The 15,766-nt window shown below is 46.0% G+C and overlaps 1 protein-coding gene across 5 annotated transcripts in view; it reads left to right on the top strand.

Moving 5' to 3' along the window:
• Positions 1-15,766, top strand: part of KLF15 (KLF transcription factor 15) — a 68,536-nt gene that overhangs the window by 11,111 nt on the left and 41,659 nt on the right. For 3 of the 5 annotated variants that reach the window (XR_012498811.1, XR_012498809.1, XR_012498810.1), the window contains exon 3: positions 14,181-14,291. The exons of 1 other annotated variant lie outside the window; for it this stretch is intronic. Coding sequence is in view for 1 of the 4 variants with exons in the window: in XM_074340451.1 (XP_074196552.1) it covers positions 2,045-2,213 (169 nt within the window). In the remaining 3 variants the exon portion in view is untranslated. Of the gene's footprint in view, positions 1-2,044; positions 3,289-14,180; positions 14,292-15,766 lie in introns of those variants that run through there. One more of the 5 variants, XM_074340451.1, reaches the window with a different exon arrangement.

Raw genomic sequence — 15,766 nt, 5'->3', positions numbered from 1 at the left:
GATGAGTGAGAAAACTGAGGCCTAGGATGGTTTTCTTCTTTTTTTTTTTTTTTTAATTTAATTTTATTAAATTTATTGGGGTGACAGTTGTTAGTAAAATTACATAGATTTCAGGTGTACAATTCTGTATTACATCATCTATAAATCCCATTGTGTGTTCATCACCCAGAGTCAGTTAAGGGAGATCGAATATATGGTGATGCTAGGATGGTTTTCAAGTTTGCTCAGGACCACACGGGGCTCCTAGTGGGGTAGGGAGCTGAGTAGATCCCACTGTCCCTTGGCTGTGTGACCCTGGCAAGCCCCTTGTCCTTTTTGAGCCCTTGCTGTGGTATTGTCAGTCTGACAGGGCTGATCCTTGTTCCCCAGAAGGTGCAGGTGCCCCCAGTGCCTGGTGTCTGGAAGGCTCTGGCACTGCTGGTGGCATTTTCTGTAGTTTTTTACTGGCCCCTGCTTTGGGCAGGCCCAAATGCTTAGAAGCTATGTGTCCAATTCCAGCTGGGGGCAGGCGGCCCTGGCCAGGAAACACAGATCCAGGCTCTGACTGCCAGGGCATGTGTGTGTTCACGTAGGGACATGTGCATCCCTGTGTGTGATGTGTGCGTGTGCATGCATGTGTGCATGAGTGGAGTGGGTACACATGTACATGTGCAACTGTGTACATGTATGTGCAGTACACCCATGTTCATGACCTGTACATATAAGTGGCATGTGTATACGTGTGTGTGTGTATGTGTGTCTATGTGTGTGAGTGTGTGGATACATGTGGGTGCATGCATGCACTGGGACTTGAGAGGATTGTTTCTGTGATGGCTCTCTATCCTCTTGTCGGTGCTGACTATGTCTATTCTTTCATGTGAAGGCACTTACTGGGCACCTACCATGCACCAGGCAGACATGTCTTTCCTCATGGAGTTGATGGTCTAGTGGCACAGACTGACACTCATCAAAAAGTTGAAAACGAATTTAAAATTGCAACAACAATAGAGGGGCCAGGAAGGAGAGGTGCATTGGGCTGTGGGAGCCTACAATGGGATGATCCTGGAGGGCTTTCCTGAGGAAGTGACATTTGAGCTGGGCTCTAAGGGTTGGGTGGGAGGAAGCAAGGAGAGGAGGGGAGGGAAGAACATTTTGAATAGTGGGAACAGTATATGCAAATGTCCTGTGGCAAGAGGGACCAAGGACAGGTCAGTGTAGGTGGAGCACAGAGAGGAGAGTACGCGTATGGAGGCAGTGGGGTCTCATTGCCAGGACCATGGTCATGGGGTGGAGAGAGCCTTAAATCCCTGAAATCAGTGAGAGCTGTCTGAGCCCTGTGGTCCAGCTGAGTCCTTACCTCTCTTATTAGCATATGCTCCTTTCCAGTGGCCTCTGGGCTGTGGGAGCCCTTTCTCTTGGGCAGGCTCAGGCCAAGAGAGGGAGGTGGCAGGGGAACCATTTAAACTCTCAGAAGTACCTCCCAGGGGTGTGGTTTTATTTTGGGAAATCTTAGGGGGCCTAGCTTTCAGGAATGTAGAGTCCAGGAGTGGGATGGGGCTCAAGTCTGAGACACCTCTCCTGGGCCTCAGTTTTCCCCTCTTGTTGGGCTTCCATAGAAGCCCATGCAGATTTCCATAGAAGCCCCTAGTTCTGATCTAAGGGGGGGAAGCATGAGGCACAACTTCAGTCAGGGCCAGGGAGATCCCACTGCACCTGGGGGTGGGTAGGAGGTGGGGGGGGGGCAGTAAGTCAGGACTCTAGTAGACTTGAGAACCTGTCCCAATACTTACCAGCTGCTCTCAGCTCTCAGGCTCAGATGCATGAGATTGGCCCCCGCTGTGCTAGCAAAGCCTTTTATTTGCAATTCTTGCCATCCCAGAGGGGCGTCAGGGACACGGGGGAGGGGCTTTTGGGCAGTGGATTCAGAAGTACTTTGATAGTTGAAGCACCGCAGGCCGCCCTGTCAGGCCAGTGGAGTCCGGGGGATCTGCGGCAGGCCTGGGGGTGGGGGTGCGGGGTGGGTGGGTGGGGTAGGGCCGGTCTCACTGATCGCGGTGTCCTGTAGGTTCTCGCGCTCCGACGAGCTGTCTCGGCACCGGCGCTCACACTCGGGCGTGAAGCCCTACCAGTGCCCTGTGTGCGAGAAGAAGTTCGCACGGAGCGACCACCTGTCCAAGCACATCAAGGTGCACCGTTTCCCCCGCAGCAGCCGCTCAGTACGCGCCGCCAACTGAGCCCCGCCCCCTCCCGCCCCCTGGCCGGATCACCCTGATATTTTGTAGCAATAATTTATTTGCCTCCTTCAGAGGGACGTGACAATGTTATCAACCAACCTTCTGAAGCCCAGGACATGTGGGAAGAGGGGATCTGGCCTGGGAGGCAGGAACCCAGAGCCCCCCACCTGCTGCCTTTCCTGGGGAGACCCAACCCCCGACCTGGAGGCGGGCTGTCGTGCCTTAACGCTTTGGTGCCTTCCAGCGTGCCCATCTCTGCTGCAGCGGCGGGGGGCGGGGGGGTGGGGGGCCTGGCCCTTCTCCCACTGGGCTCCCCGCCTGGGCCAGGGCCAGGGCCAGCGCCAGCGCCAGCACTAGTTCTTCATTGCCCAGGAAGATGAAATGTGCAGTTTTGAAATGCCAGTTCCCAGAGGAAGCCACACAGGAAAGAAGGAAGTAGGCCGAAAGTCCTGGGCTGCACTGTGGCATGAGGGTAGCTTTGTCCATGATGCCTCGTCAAGCCTGACTACCAGAAGGTATGGGCCCGGGGTGCTTAGGGGTACAGGACCTGGCCTCCATGTAGCTGTGGTATTGGGGTGAAAAGACCCCTTTCTGGGGGGCTGACAGTGCATGTGCTTGAGTTAAATGTACAGGACAGGCAGACAGATGCAGGCTAGCTCTGGATCATCTGTGCCCAGGGTCGCTCATCCTTTCATCCTGTTTCCAGACAAATCCAGACACTAGCCTCCAGGATCACCTTTGGGAGGAGAGGGGAGCAGGCTGCAATGCATGTAGAAGAACCAGATAGAGCCCCCAGTCCTGATTTAGAAATGCATTCCTTATTTTGTCTAGAAATTAATATCAAATGAACTAGCTTGTTTTGACAGGTTTATTTCACATCCTATGAATGTATGTAAATAAACTGTACATAAGTACATCTACATAAAATATCTTTTAATAACATATCAGCATTTGTGTAAATTTGAAATTTTAAAAATCTATAAAGTGGTGTATATATGTTACAATTATGTATATTTTCTTTGGTTCTTCATAAGAATATATTTACTTTGCCAATAAAAAGAAAAAATAACTCTAACTCTATGACATTCATGTGCTGCTTTCCTCTGCTCTGCCAGGAAATAGGGGCTATTTTGGGGGCCGAGTCTCAGGGGACCTTGATTTGTACCTGGAAGTATACAAAGGTGCTTTTGGGATCAAACCTCTGGCCAAGCGGTGCAGGGTTCCCAAACAGCCTCACTTCTAGGCCACCTGCTGTATTTCTGCTTATTCCAGTTTCCTGGAGGGCCAGGAGCTTCCTCTCGTCTTCTCTGCACAACCCCAAATCCAACCCCTATCCCGGTGTCACCTAAGGGAAGCCACCGTGGGCCAGGCCAGGCCCACAGGGGTCACTACTCCTATGATTTACTGTTGGAGACCCTTTGTGCAATCCATCAGGCATTTGTTGTGCATCCACTGTATACACTGTGTGAGGGTGGGAGGGCACATCATTTCTCCTCCTTCACTTCCCTAGGAAATGGCATATTACTTCCCACTTGCACAGCTGATGGTGAATGGATTAGGAGTCTTGACCAGGCTGAGGCAAGACTCAGGGGGCTGGTGTATGGAGTTCAGCCACTGCCTTCACCCTCCCCAGCTGCTCAGAGCTCTGGGGAGACAAAGCCTCCTAAACTACCCCAGAAGCTTGAGGTCTCTTTGAGCACTTGCACAGTTAGGGTTTGGACCCATCCACATGTTCTGGGCAGGCTGGGACCTGGGGACATTGGGGACCAGAGAGCAAGGAGAGGCCATGAGCTATCAAGATGGGCAGGAAGGCCAGACTCAGTGGCTGCAGTTCTCCTGTCATGTGAAGTAGGAAGTGAGGACCTTTCAGAGGTGGTTCTCTTCCTAGGAGCCTGACACAAGTCAAGGCAAGTTTTTCTCAGTGACGCCCCTCAGAGACTGGCCCTGGTCCTGGGGAAAGGACTTGGCCTTGTGACCTCTGCCCTTTGCCTCTGACGGGATGTACCTTCTGTGGCCAAACATGCTCTGGGGAAGTGAGGCATTGATTTCCAGGTGCATCAATATAACCTTTCTTCATCCATAAACAAGCAATGCATCTCAGATAAGAGGGACACTAGAGGTCAGGACAGTCATTTTGGAGAGGCCTGTGAGCACATGTGTCCATGGTGCAGGGCACTGACCGGGTTGCCACTCCCCTCATCTCAGTGGATGTCCCCACCAGCCCACTTTCTCTGAGCCTGCTGCCCCAGCTGACCCTATGTCCAGGCCAAGGCTAAGCTGGCTGTGTGTGGTGGGGTGGTCTAAGTCATCACCCTCAGTCTCGCTTTAGACTCTTTACCTTGTCGTGTACTTCCCCTGGGTGGGTAGCACAGCAGAGTGATCAGGGCATGGAAGGAAGGGCCATGAGTGAAGGGGACTGCCTTTTGATCCTTCCCCCTCTTTGGGGGGGTTTATTAAACCTCTCTGGATTTGAGCTTCTTCACCCTGCAGAATGGGATTGAAAGTCCCCAGGTTGCAGCTTGGTGATGAAGGGTAAGTGAGAGTGCATGTGTGACTTTGAACAGCAGAAAGGACCTTTTCCAGGGTGTGAGCCTGCCTCCAGGCCAGATGGAGAGCCTGGGAAGGCAGCGCTTCTGGTCTTTTGCTGTAGCCAGTGCTACCACAGCAGGACCCATGGGAGCACTGGGATTTCTGTTAAGGTGCTTGGCTTGTCTCTTGCCTCTGGGAGCCCCCCATGCCACCACCTTTGCCACCCTTTGTCATTTCTGTGGCTGGAAGAAGAGTGTTTGTCTTGGCTTGCCAGCCAAGAAAGCAGGTGATGTGAGCCAATATGTCCACAATTGTTTGTAATAGGGGAGGAGTCTAGAAGGTTGCTGAACAGATATCTGGCCTTAATCCCCTAATACCTTGCCTTGCACGATACCTTTTCCCAAAAGCACACAGAGGAGAGGGAAGTACCATTTATTGAGCACTATATCAGGCAGAGTATCGGTTAGGCTGCCATAACAAAGAAACCCCCAAACACTGGCTTACACGAGGTACAAGTTGTTTTTTTGTGTGTTTTTTGTTGTTGTTTTTTTCTATTTAAACAGTCTAAAAATAAGCAGTCGAGGCTGATATGGTGGCTCCAGCGTGGGGCACCTGGGTATTGGTCCAAGATGGCTCACCAGCATACTGGGCCAGCTTGTGGAAAGCTCGTGAGGGACCATGTATTCCTACCCTCCCTGCAAGGGCATGGGCTGGGATTTGCACAGTCCTGTCTACTCATGTCCCATTGGCCAGAACTTAGTCACATGGCCTCATCTAGTGCAAGGAAAGCTGGAAAATGTAGTCTTAATCTGGAAAATGTAGTCTTAATCTGGAAGGTTATGGGCACAGCTAAAATTTGGGAGTTGTATTATAGGAGAAAAGAGGGGAGAGTAGGAGTTGAGTTCACTGCAAGAATACCTGGTGTCATGCACACAGCATGCCGTTCACCTCCCAGAACCTGGCAGATCAGCACCTGCACAGCATACATAAGTCATGGTGGGGCCCGGTGGGTTTAGCTCATATGGTTTTGTCCACATTCTCAGAATGGATGTCACTGGCAGGTATGGGACCAATGGTTAGGCTTCTAGGATCCACAGCAGGGTATCATGAAGGGGAACACTGTGGGAACAGAGGTGCTACAACACTTTGGCTGACAAGCCAAGGCTGCAAATGACAGAATCCCAACTCACACAGACAAAAGTAGACAAAATCCCTTATAAAGTCACCAGTGTCTCCTCTTGAATAAGGCCCGGAATCTCTACAAAGTACCATGGGGGTTAGTGGTACAAGTGCAGAAAGACCTGGGGTCAGGCCTTTTAGGGAACTGCAACTTTTCTTATGCTCTTTCAGTTCAGAGTATCAAAGGCCTGGGCAGTGGGTATAGGGAGAAACTGCTGGGAATGGGCTTGTTAACCTGCACAACTGTCGATGTGATGAAAGACTTGGAACATCACATAAGGGGACGAAACATGGGGACAAGGTCAGTCCTCTTTGTGACAAACACCACGTCTGAACAGACCTTGCTTTATTTGAAGTTAGGCAAAGATGACCAACACCATGGAGGTTCTTAAAAGACTGCAGATGGAGGCAAAGGGAGCAACATTCAGAAGACTCAAAGAAACTGCACAGCTGAGTGATCCACTGCAAGACCCAGAAAGGCATCTTCAGAAATTTCCTGTTACCTTCGACAGGTGAAAAAATTCCTTGTGGCTCCTGGAAGTCCACAAAGGGGGCCCTGGCTGAAATAGAGCAACAAGACATCACACAGAGAGAGAGACAGAAGGGATGAAGCAATATCACAAGAGAACGAAATCTGCAACAGCAGAACTAAAATCTGTCTTGGAGACAGCAAGGAGAAGGTGGGGCAGGCTTCCGAGTGCTGCCATGGAGGACAAGCTCATGAATCTTCCAGAATCTAGCTGGGAAGGAAGGATGAAAATGGGACAGATAGGTATGGAGGACAGAAAATATAAAACCAGTAGCTGAATACTGGGGTTTCTGGATCAGACTCCAGAACAAATAACATATACTAATACTGTACATAACATATGTAACGTATATACTGATATGTAACACATACACTATACTAATACATAACATATACTTATATGTAACATATATAACACTAATATGTGACATATATAACATACTAATACATAACATATACAAATATAATTAATACAATGATATATAACTAAATAATATAATATATAACTATATACACACATATGTAAGTGGAGGACTGGGCAAATACACTACCTGTGGAGGACAGGAGAGCATAGCAGGTGGGTCTTGGAGGCAGAAAATTGGAATCAAGCCCATATGAGCATGTTGGTCTCTCTGAACTTCATGGTCCTTATATAGAATCTCAAGGTCTTTATGTGACTACGTTTATCCCCCAGGCTGTGTGAAGATGGAGTAAGTTCACATATTTAAAATAGCAGATCCACTGCATTATGGACAAGAGGCAACAAGTGATGAGGCAGAAAGGAAATAAATGCAAAAAAACCAAAGAAAGGCCTCCCAGTAGAAACATATTTGAGATAAAGACTTGGAAGCTCAGAGACAGCTCATACCTCATGAGGTCAGGCCTACACAGGAAGGGGCACCTGTGGGGACTTGCAAGAAGGAGCCCCTCATGGAGTGAAGTAAGCTTCCAACCACCATTGATCCTTCTGCATCTTGACTCATCTGCTCTAACTCTGGGAGCCCTGCAGGCACAAGGACACACTGGCATCACTGTCCCTGCCTGTTCCCAACATCTGGTTCTGTGAACTGGGCCTTGACTCTGAGTTGAGCTAATATTGAAAAATATGAAAGAGATTTCCAGTCAAGAGGGAAGAGTAGGTAAACATTGTGCTTGCCTCCTCTCATGACCACATCAAAATTACAACTGAACTACAGAGCAACCATCATTGAGAATGGCCTGAAGTGTAGTTGAACAGAAGTCCTATAACTAAGGACATACAGAAGCAGCCACATCGAGAATGGTAGGAGGGGCAGAGATGGGGAATGGGCTGGTCCCACATTTGCATGTGGTGGTTGAAAATAGGGAGAGATGTCTCGGCTGCAGGGGTCCCCCATGAGGAGCAAGGGGTCCCAGCCCCACACCAGGTTCCCTATCCTAGGGTTTCAGTGCTGGGGAGGGAAGTCCCCATAACTTCTGGCTGTGAAAACCAGCAGAGAATGTGGCTGAGTGAGACAGCGGACTGCTGGAGTCCCAGGCATTTCTCTTAAAGGGCCCGCACACGAACTTACTCACTGACCTACTCACTCACTCTGAGCTCCAGTGCTGGGGAAGCAGCTTGAAGGGAGCTGGGCACATATGGGGAGGAACTGAATTGTCTGACAGGGCAAGGGCTGGAGGGGCAGCTTTCTCTCAGATAGAAGTTCTGGCAGAAGTCATTGTTCCTTTGTTGGGACCTCCCACCACCCAGCCTACATATGCACAAGGCTGCCATATCTGAGTCTCCATTGACCTGGCTAACACTATTCACCTCTCCCTACCCAACTCACGGGCCCACCCCAGCTGCTTCCAGTGGATTTCCCATACAAATGGCCTGTATTGGCTCATGCTACAAACTTTCCTAAAATCTCTCAAAGGTTCACAAACCCCAAACAAGTGGCATCTGGCTTCAGCATGCCTTGTACCTCTTGCTAAGCAGCTCCAAGCCTGGCACTGGCAACAGCCAGCCTCAGTTCACAACTTAGCCTCTCGCAGGCACCTCCAAGCCCAGCACACGTGGCAGCCATCTGCAGATTGATCTGAGGCTCATTTCAGGTGGCCCTGGGCAGGGCATAGACTATAGCTGAATTTGGCCTGTGGTGGGGCCCCTCCCAGGAGGCCTGAAGGCTGGCACACCAGAGCACCACCCAGCTGTCTTCACAGATGACACACTCAAGAGGCAGACTGGGCAGGCACCAGAGCCCTGCTAGAGTGAATCCTGCTCCGTAGGATCAGCCCCTGCACAACAGCTCCTCTACTATAGTCACAGCCAGTCCTCACAATCAATCAACCTGAGGGTTGATACCTCCCATTGACATGCCTACAGCAGCCAAGGCTCTACTACAACAGTAAGGCACACACAATCATACAAGGGACACTTCTATAGCACCCAGCTCAGATGACCAGGGAAACTGCGCCACTGGGCCCCACACACCTACTACATAAGGCCACTATACTAAGACTGGGAGACATAGCAGCTCTACCTAATGCATAGAGAGGAACACAGTGAGGCAGCCAAATGAGACAAAGCAACATGTTTCAAGTGAAAGAACAGAACAAAGTTCTAGAAAAAGAATGAAACAAAATTGAGACAAGCAATCTACCAGATATAGAGTTCAAAACATAGGTTATAAGGGTGTTCAATGATCTCAGTGAGAACTTCAACATAACAATAAGAAACATAAGAATGGAGATAGAAAACATAAAAAAGAACCAGTCAGAAATGAAGGATACAATAACTGAAATAAACAATACATTAGAGGGTATCAACAACAGATTAAATGAAGCAGAGGATCAAATTAAGATTCAGAAAATAAGGTAGTAGAAAATACCCAATCAGAGAGGAAAAAGGAAAAAGAATCCAAAAAAATGATGATAGTTTAAGGGGCCTTTGTGATAACATCAAGTGTAACAACGTTCACATTTTAGGATTACCAGAAGAAGAAGAGAGAGAGCAAGGAATTAAAAACGTGTTTGAAGAAATAATCATGGAAAACTTCCCTGACCTGGTGAAGGAAATAGACATATAAGACCAGGAAGTGCAGAGAGTCCCAAATAAGATGAACCCAAAGAGGCCCACACCAAGACACATCATAATTAGAATACCAAAAGTTAAAGACAAAGAGAGACTCTTAAAAGCAGTAAGAGAAAAGCAGTTTGTTACCTACAAGGGAGCTCCCAGAAGACTGTCAGCTGATTTCTCAATAGAAACTTTGCAGGCCAGAGAGATTGGCACAAAATATGCAAAGTGATGAAAAGCAAGGACCTACAACCAAGAATACTCCACCCAACAAATTTATCATTTAGAATTGAAGGACAAATAAAGAGCTTCCCAGATAAGAAAAAGCGAAAGGAGTTCATTACCATCAAATCAGTATTACAAGGAAAGTTGGAGGGGCTGTTTTAAGATGAAAAAAAAAAAAAAAGATAAAAATATAAGTAATAAAATGGCAATCACTACATATCTAAAAATAATTACTTTAAATGTAAATAGGTTAAATACTCCAATCAAAAGATAGGGTGTACCAATATGACCCTGAAACAAAGCATCAAACTGCACAGTAGAAGTCAGTCAAGCAAACAAGACTCTTAAATATGAGGTCTGCCAATTAAGTTCGCGAAATTGCCGCTGTGTGCTTACATTGGCAGCATTGTACAAACAGCTTGGTAAGGTTTCATAACCTTGGTATCAGTGACTCACAGCTGTGTTCGTGTCAACAAGTGGTGGTCGACATGTCGACCACTAGTGGCATTCATTATTGTTGTTGTGTGTTTTTGTGTGCCATGGTGAGAATGTCTGAGCTTGAATTAGAGCAATGAACAAACATTACATTTCTTGTTAAACTTCTCAAGAGTGTACGTGCAATCAGGGACATGTTAGTCCAAGTTTATGGGGATAATGCCATGAAGAAAACAGCAGTGTAAAAATGGATTAAACCTTTTTCTAAGGGGAGAGAATGCGTCACTGATGAAGAGAGGTCAGGGCAGCCAGTAATGAGCAGAACTGACGAAAACATTGCAAAAATTCATCAAATTGTGCATCAAAATCTTCGGCTGACTGTGAGAAGCATAGCAGGCTAAGTAAATGTCAATAGAGAAACATTAGGAAAATCTTAACAGAAAAATCTTGGCATGAGAAAGGTGTGTGCAAAAATGGTCCCAAAAGAACTCACCGATGAACAAAAGCAAAGGAGAGTCGAAGTTCACCAAGACCTTTTGGAGAGGCAACATGATGTTTTGGGCCATGTTATCACTGGTGATGAAACATGGGTGTATCAACATGACCCTGAAGCAAAGCATCAAATTGCACAGTGGAAGTCAGCCAATTCTCCACAACCAAAAACATTCTGTCAGTCCAAATCAAGAGTCAAAACTATGTTGCTAACCTGTTTTGATATCAAGGGGATTATTATTCATTATGAATTTGTACCAACTGAGCAAGCAGTTTACCAAGTTTACTATTTGGAAGTGCTGAAAAGGCTGTGTCAAAAAGTTAGATGAAAACGACCTGAACTTTTTGCCAACAATTCATGGCTCTTGCATCACGACAATGCACAAACTCACACAGCCCTGTCTTTGACAGAGTTTTTAGTCAGTAAACAAATAACTTTATTGGAACACTCTCCCTACTTATCTGATCTGGCCCCCAGTGACTTCTTTCTTTACCCAAAGATAAAGGAAATATTAAAAGGAAGACATTTTGATGACACTCAGGACATCAAGTGTAATACAACGACAGCTCTGATGGCCATTCCAGAAAAAGAATTCCCAAATTGCTTTGAAGGGTGGACTAGGCACTGGCATCAGTGCTTTTCTTCCCAAGGGGAGTACTTCGAAAATGACCTTAGTGATATTCAGCAATGAGGTATGTAGCACTTTTCTAGGATGAGTTCGCGAACCTAATTGTCAGACCTCGTATGCTGCCACTGCAAATCGAAAGACACACGCAGCCTGAAAGTAAAGGGATGGATACAGATATTTCATGAAAATGGAAGCAAAAGATAAAAACCGGGGTAGTAACACTTAGACAAAATAGAGTTTAGATCAAAATCTCTTGAGCTGGCCATTCTTCTCATCTCTCATTCAGGTGACTCATGTCTCTGCTGTAATCTTTTTATGATTACCTCAAAATAAATAATAAATAAAAGTAAATAAAATAAAAGTAAACAATGGAAAACAAGAGACAAAGAAGGACCCAATAATCCCAATTTTGGTTATTTATCTGAAGAAACCCAAAATCCTACTTTGAGGGGATGTGTGCAGGACGGATATGGAGGCTATCGTGCTGAGTGGAGTGTATCAGATAGAGGAAGATGGTGCAATGTGATTTCACTTATATGTGGAATCTAAAGAACAAAACACATGAACAAACAAAAACAGGAACAAACTCATAGAGAACACTTTGAGGGTTGCCTGATGGGGTGGGGGTGTGGAGATTGGTGAAGAAGAGGGAGGGGTTAAGAAGTACAAATTGGTAATTACAAAATAATCTTGGGGATGTAAAGTATAGCATAAGGAATATAGTCAATAATATTACAATAGCTATGTATGGTGTCAGATGGGCACTAGATTTATCAGGGTGGTCACCTTGTAAGTAATATAAATGCCTAATCACTATGTTGTACACCAGAAACTAATATAATATTGTATGTCAACTGTAATTGAAAAATTTTAAAAATATTTTTAAAAAGAAAAAGAAAAAACAAGTGCAGTCTCAGGACAAGATGGTGCTGGTACTGGCGAGGAGAGGCATGGCCAAAGCTCTCCTCAAAAGATTACAGCAGAGACATGAGCCACCTGAATGAGAGATGAGAAGAATGAAGGGCCAACTCAGGGGCAGGGCAGTTGGAGCTGGAAATATATCACTATAAGAGTGAAAATACATTTATGTAGACATGAGTCTAAAGGATGGCAAATGGATTTAAAAATGTAAATGCAAATGCAAAATATTGTTACCCAAAGAGAAGTAAGGTTTGCCATGTACAAGTAATAACATAATACCAGTCAGGCTCTAAAACCCCAGGTTGTGCAAATAGACAAGAAGTTGTGCAAACGCTCGAAGCTCCTCTCCTAGGACCTGCCCCTTTCCCAGAGAAGGCTGTGCCCTTTAAAAGAGCAATTTTGACCAGTCACATTTTTTGATATCTGATTTTATATTTCCCTCTTCCATGAGAAGTCTCTGTCTTGTGCACAAAATGAAGAAATGAGGCTGGATACTTCATTTCTATGGGGTAAAATGGCAACTGGTTGTACAGCTGTCCCCAGCGGGCTCAGCTGGAAAGAGGCATGAGGCCAAATGTTTGGTGCTCCCACAAAGTGGTGGTGGGTGCTCCTTATCCCACTGCAACCCTGGACAAAAAGTGGACACTCACACTGGCTTGGGGCTACTGGCAGGGCAAGTAGGTAGATAACTTCCCCCTCAGAGGACACCCAGGACCCATGAATGCACCATGCAGAGGAGTTCTGGGCCCTCTGTATGTGTCAAGCTTGAGGGAGGACTTGTGGGTGGTGACATGGTGAGCGATTGGATTCCTTCTCTTCCCCACTCCCAACCATCCTGAGCTGGCGGACCTTACTAGAAATCTGGGTGCACAGCTAGAAATTCATGCCCCTCCCTGGGCCGAGGGCTACTGGCATCCCAGTTTCATATCATTGGACATGTCTTCCAGGTAGCAAGGATGCCTCTCAGCACCTCAGCAGGCTCTGTTTTCTCCCACAGCACCTAGTTCTCACACTTGACCTCTCCACTTGTCCTGTGAGCCCAGCCACTCTGGCAAGAACCACCGTGTTTCCCCAAAAATAAGATCTAGCTGGACCATCAGCTCTAATGTGTCTTTTGGAGCAAAAATTAATATAAGACCCGGTCTTATTTTACTATAAGACCAGGTATTATATAATATAAGACCCAGTCTTATGTAATGCAATACAAGACTGGGTCTTATATTAATTTTTGCTGCAAAAGTTGCATTAGATCTGATGGTCCGGCTAGGTCTTATTTTCAGGGAAACGGCATCTGTGCCACTTTTACTGAAGATTTGCGGGGTCCCATGGCCCCAATGGTTTTTGTTGAAATAATAAAATAATATAATTATAGTATTTACTAAGTATGGATGGAAAAGGTGCCACAAGTTAAACCTGATAAGCTCAGGAGACTGAAAATAACCACATAGCATGACATGAGCAAAAGTATTCCTAACTAAGGTAGGCCATGGTGGGAAGTCACATCTTTAGCTTGCAGCTTCCTTGATAAAGGTCAATCTTTACCTTAAGTGAGCCTGTCTATCGTCTTTTTGCATCTAGGATAACATGCCCTTAGAATGGCAGTAATCCCTTTTTCTGGACCAGAGCAGGAAATTACAGAATCTCACATTGTTATTCTTGTCCTCTGATTACCATCTTTAGGTGCTGTAAAAAGTGAACTATTAACTATCCTGTACCCGCTTATGTAGAAGTACCTGTCTTTTCCATTTACTTTTATCCAATCCCAGAGATTTCCTTGCTTTGCTTTCTCCCACCCCCTTAACCTACCACAAGCGAATTTCATGTAACCCTCCTCCTTTGATTCTACATACAAAATAAGCTGCAAACCACCATTTTGTGGAGCATTTTCTCAACCCATTGAGATTTTGCTTCCTGGCAATTGTCATCAGTTTGGCTCAAATAAACTCATAAGCTTTCTCTTAGGCTGGATGTTTTTCTATTGACGTCAGCAGGATTCCACAGAAGCCCCCCAGGGACACTCCGCAGACCCGGATTTGGTGCTAGGTACCAGCAGGGGCTCATTGTGCTCCACCTGCTCTCTGCTCCGCATGAGGTGAACTTGGGTGAGTTTTTCTTAGAATTCCGGACCTCCCCGTTTTAAGAAGATCCTGACTTTATTTGAGCTGTTAAAAAAAAACAAAAGCAATCCTTGAGGTGGCATTAAGGGTTAAGGGTTGAGATAAACCAGGTTAAGGACAAGAGTTAAGATAACTCAGGGACAGGAGAAAAAAATGGGTGGCTGGTTTTAATTTCGGCTTTTCAATTGGAATTGTTTACTGTGAGTCTGAAAAAACTTTGCTGAATAAGAGTCGGAACTTGTTCAACTCTGAAGATAAGAGGTATTTACTCCCTCCAGCTCAAATTTTGGGTATTCTTAGGTGACTAAAAATATATATGGAGGTGTTTGAGGGTACTCCTCAAAACGTGCAGTGGCCCCATAGGGATTTCCAACACAACTGTAATTAAATATTTGACTCGTCCGGGGACGCACACATAAAGGCTGGTTACCTAGCGCTCTGAGTCCTCACGGTTGTACTAGATAGCTGGGGACAGAAACTGAAGCACATAAGAGGGTTGGAGCGACTCGGGAGGTGACAGCCCCTTGGAGCTCAGCCCATAAGCAGCACACTTCAGCCCACTACACAATATCACTAGGTATTTGTTCAGACTCTGCAGATCTCAAAAGAGAACTAAAAATTAACATGGGCAATTGTGCCTCCAAGGCTGACAAGCTCTCGGCCCCCAGTTCCATTAATACTCCTGCAGATGTACAGCTCCTAGGGAGCCTTTACTTGCAAGTACTTACAGACATGGAAAGATTTAACTAGAAGTGATATCAGCTTAAGATGGCCAAAATGGAGCTCTTTTGACATCTAAATGTTTTGTGTGCACCTAAAATCAAACTGAATGAAATGGGAGGCTTATCTCAACTGGCAAATAGAAGCCTCTGACATGGTGCAGAGAGATGTTCTTCTCTCCAGGAAGTTAGTGAGAAAATTTAGAGACTGTCTCTGAACTAAAGAAGGTTTCTGAAGCTGATCAATGCCAACACTCCACTCTTTCCTCTTCTCCAACTGCCCCACTGTATGCTTTACTTTTTTGTCTGGACTTATTCTTCTTTCCTCTGCCTCTCTCTCTTCACCTCTATTGCAGCTCCCTTTAGAGAAAAGCTGGTTTCAGGCAGAGGGGAATCAGCAACTGCATACAAACAGGACTAAGGAATCCCCTAAAGATTCCCCCAACCCTCTCTAGGACCTTGATGAGTTCACAAAGGAATTTGAATTAACTGTTAGAACATATAATCCTGACTTTTCTGATTTATTCCAATTAATGCACTGGTTTCTGAGAGCAAAGCAACAGAATTATTAAAGGTTTGCTAGGGAAACTCCTGTAGAGGAATCTGCTTTTATTTTAAAAAGTCATGTCACCTTAAGTATTGTAGAAAACTAAAATTGGATTTAGAAAAAGAAAATAAACAGAGGCAAGCATAGGACTGCTTCAAGGACTATGAGGGCATTTTCCCTTGTCACTAACACTG

This window comes from Rhinolophus sinicus, linkage group LG09 (genome assembly GCF_036562045.2).
Source record: "Rhinolophus sinicus isolate RSC01 linkage group LG09, ASM3656204v1, whole genome shotgun sequence".
Lineage (NCBI taxonomy): Eukaryota > Metazoa > Chordata > Mammalia > Chiroptera > Rhinolophidae > Rhinolophus > Rhinolophus sinicus.
Note: the sequence above shows the minus strand (reverse complement) of the source record. Positions and strands in the feature narration are given on the sequence as shown.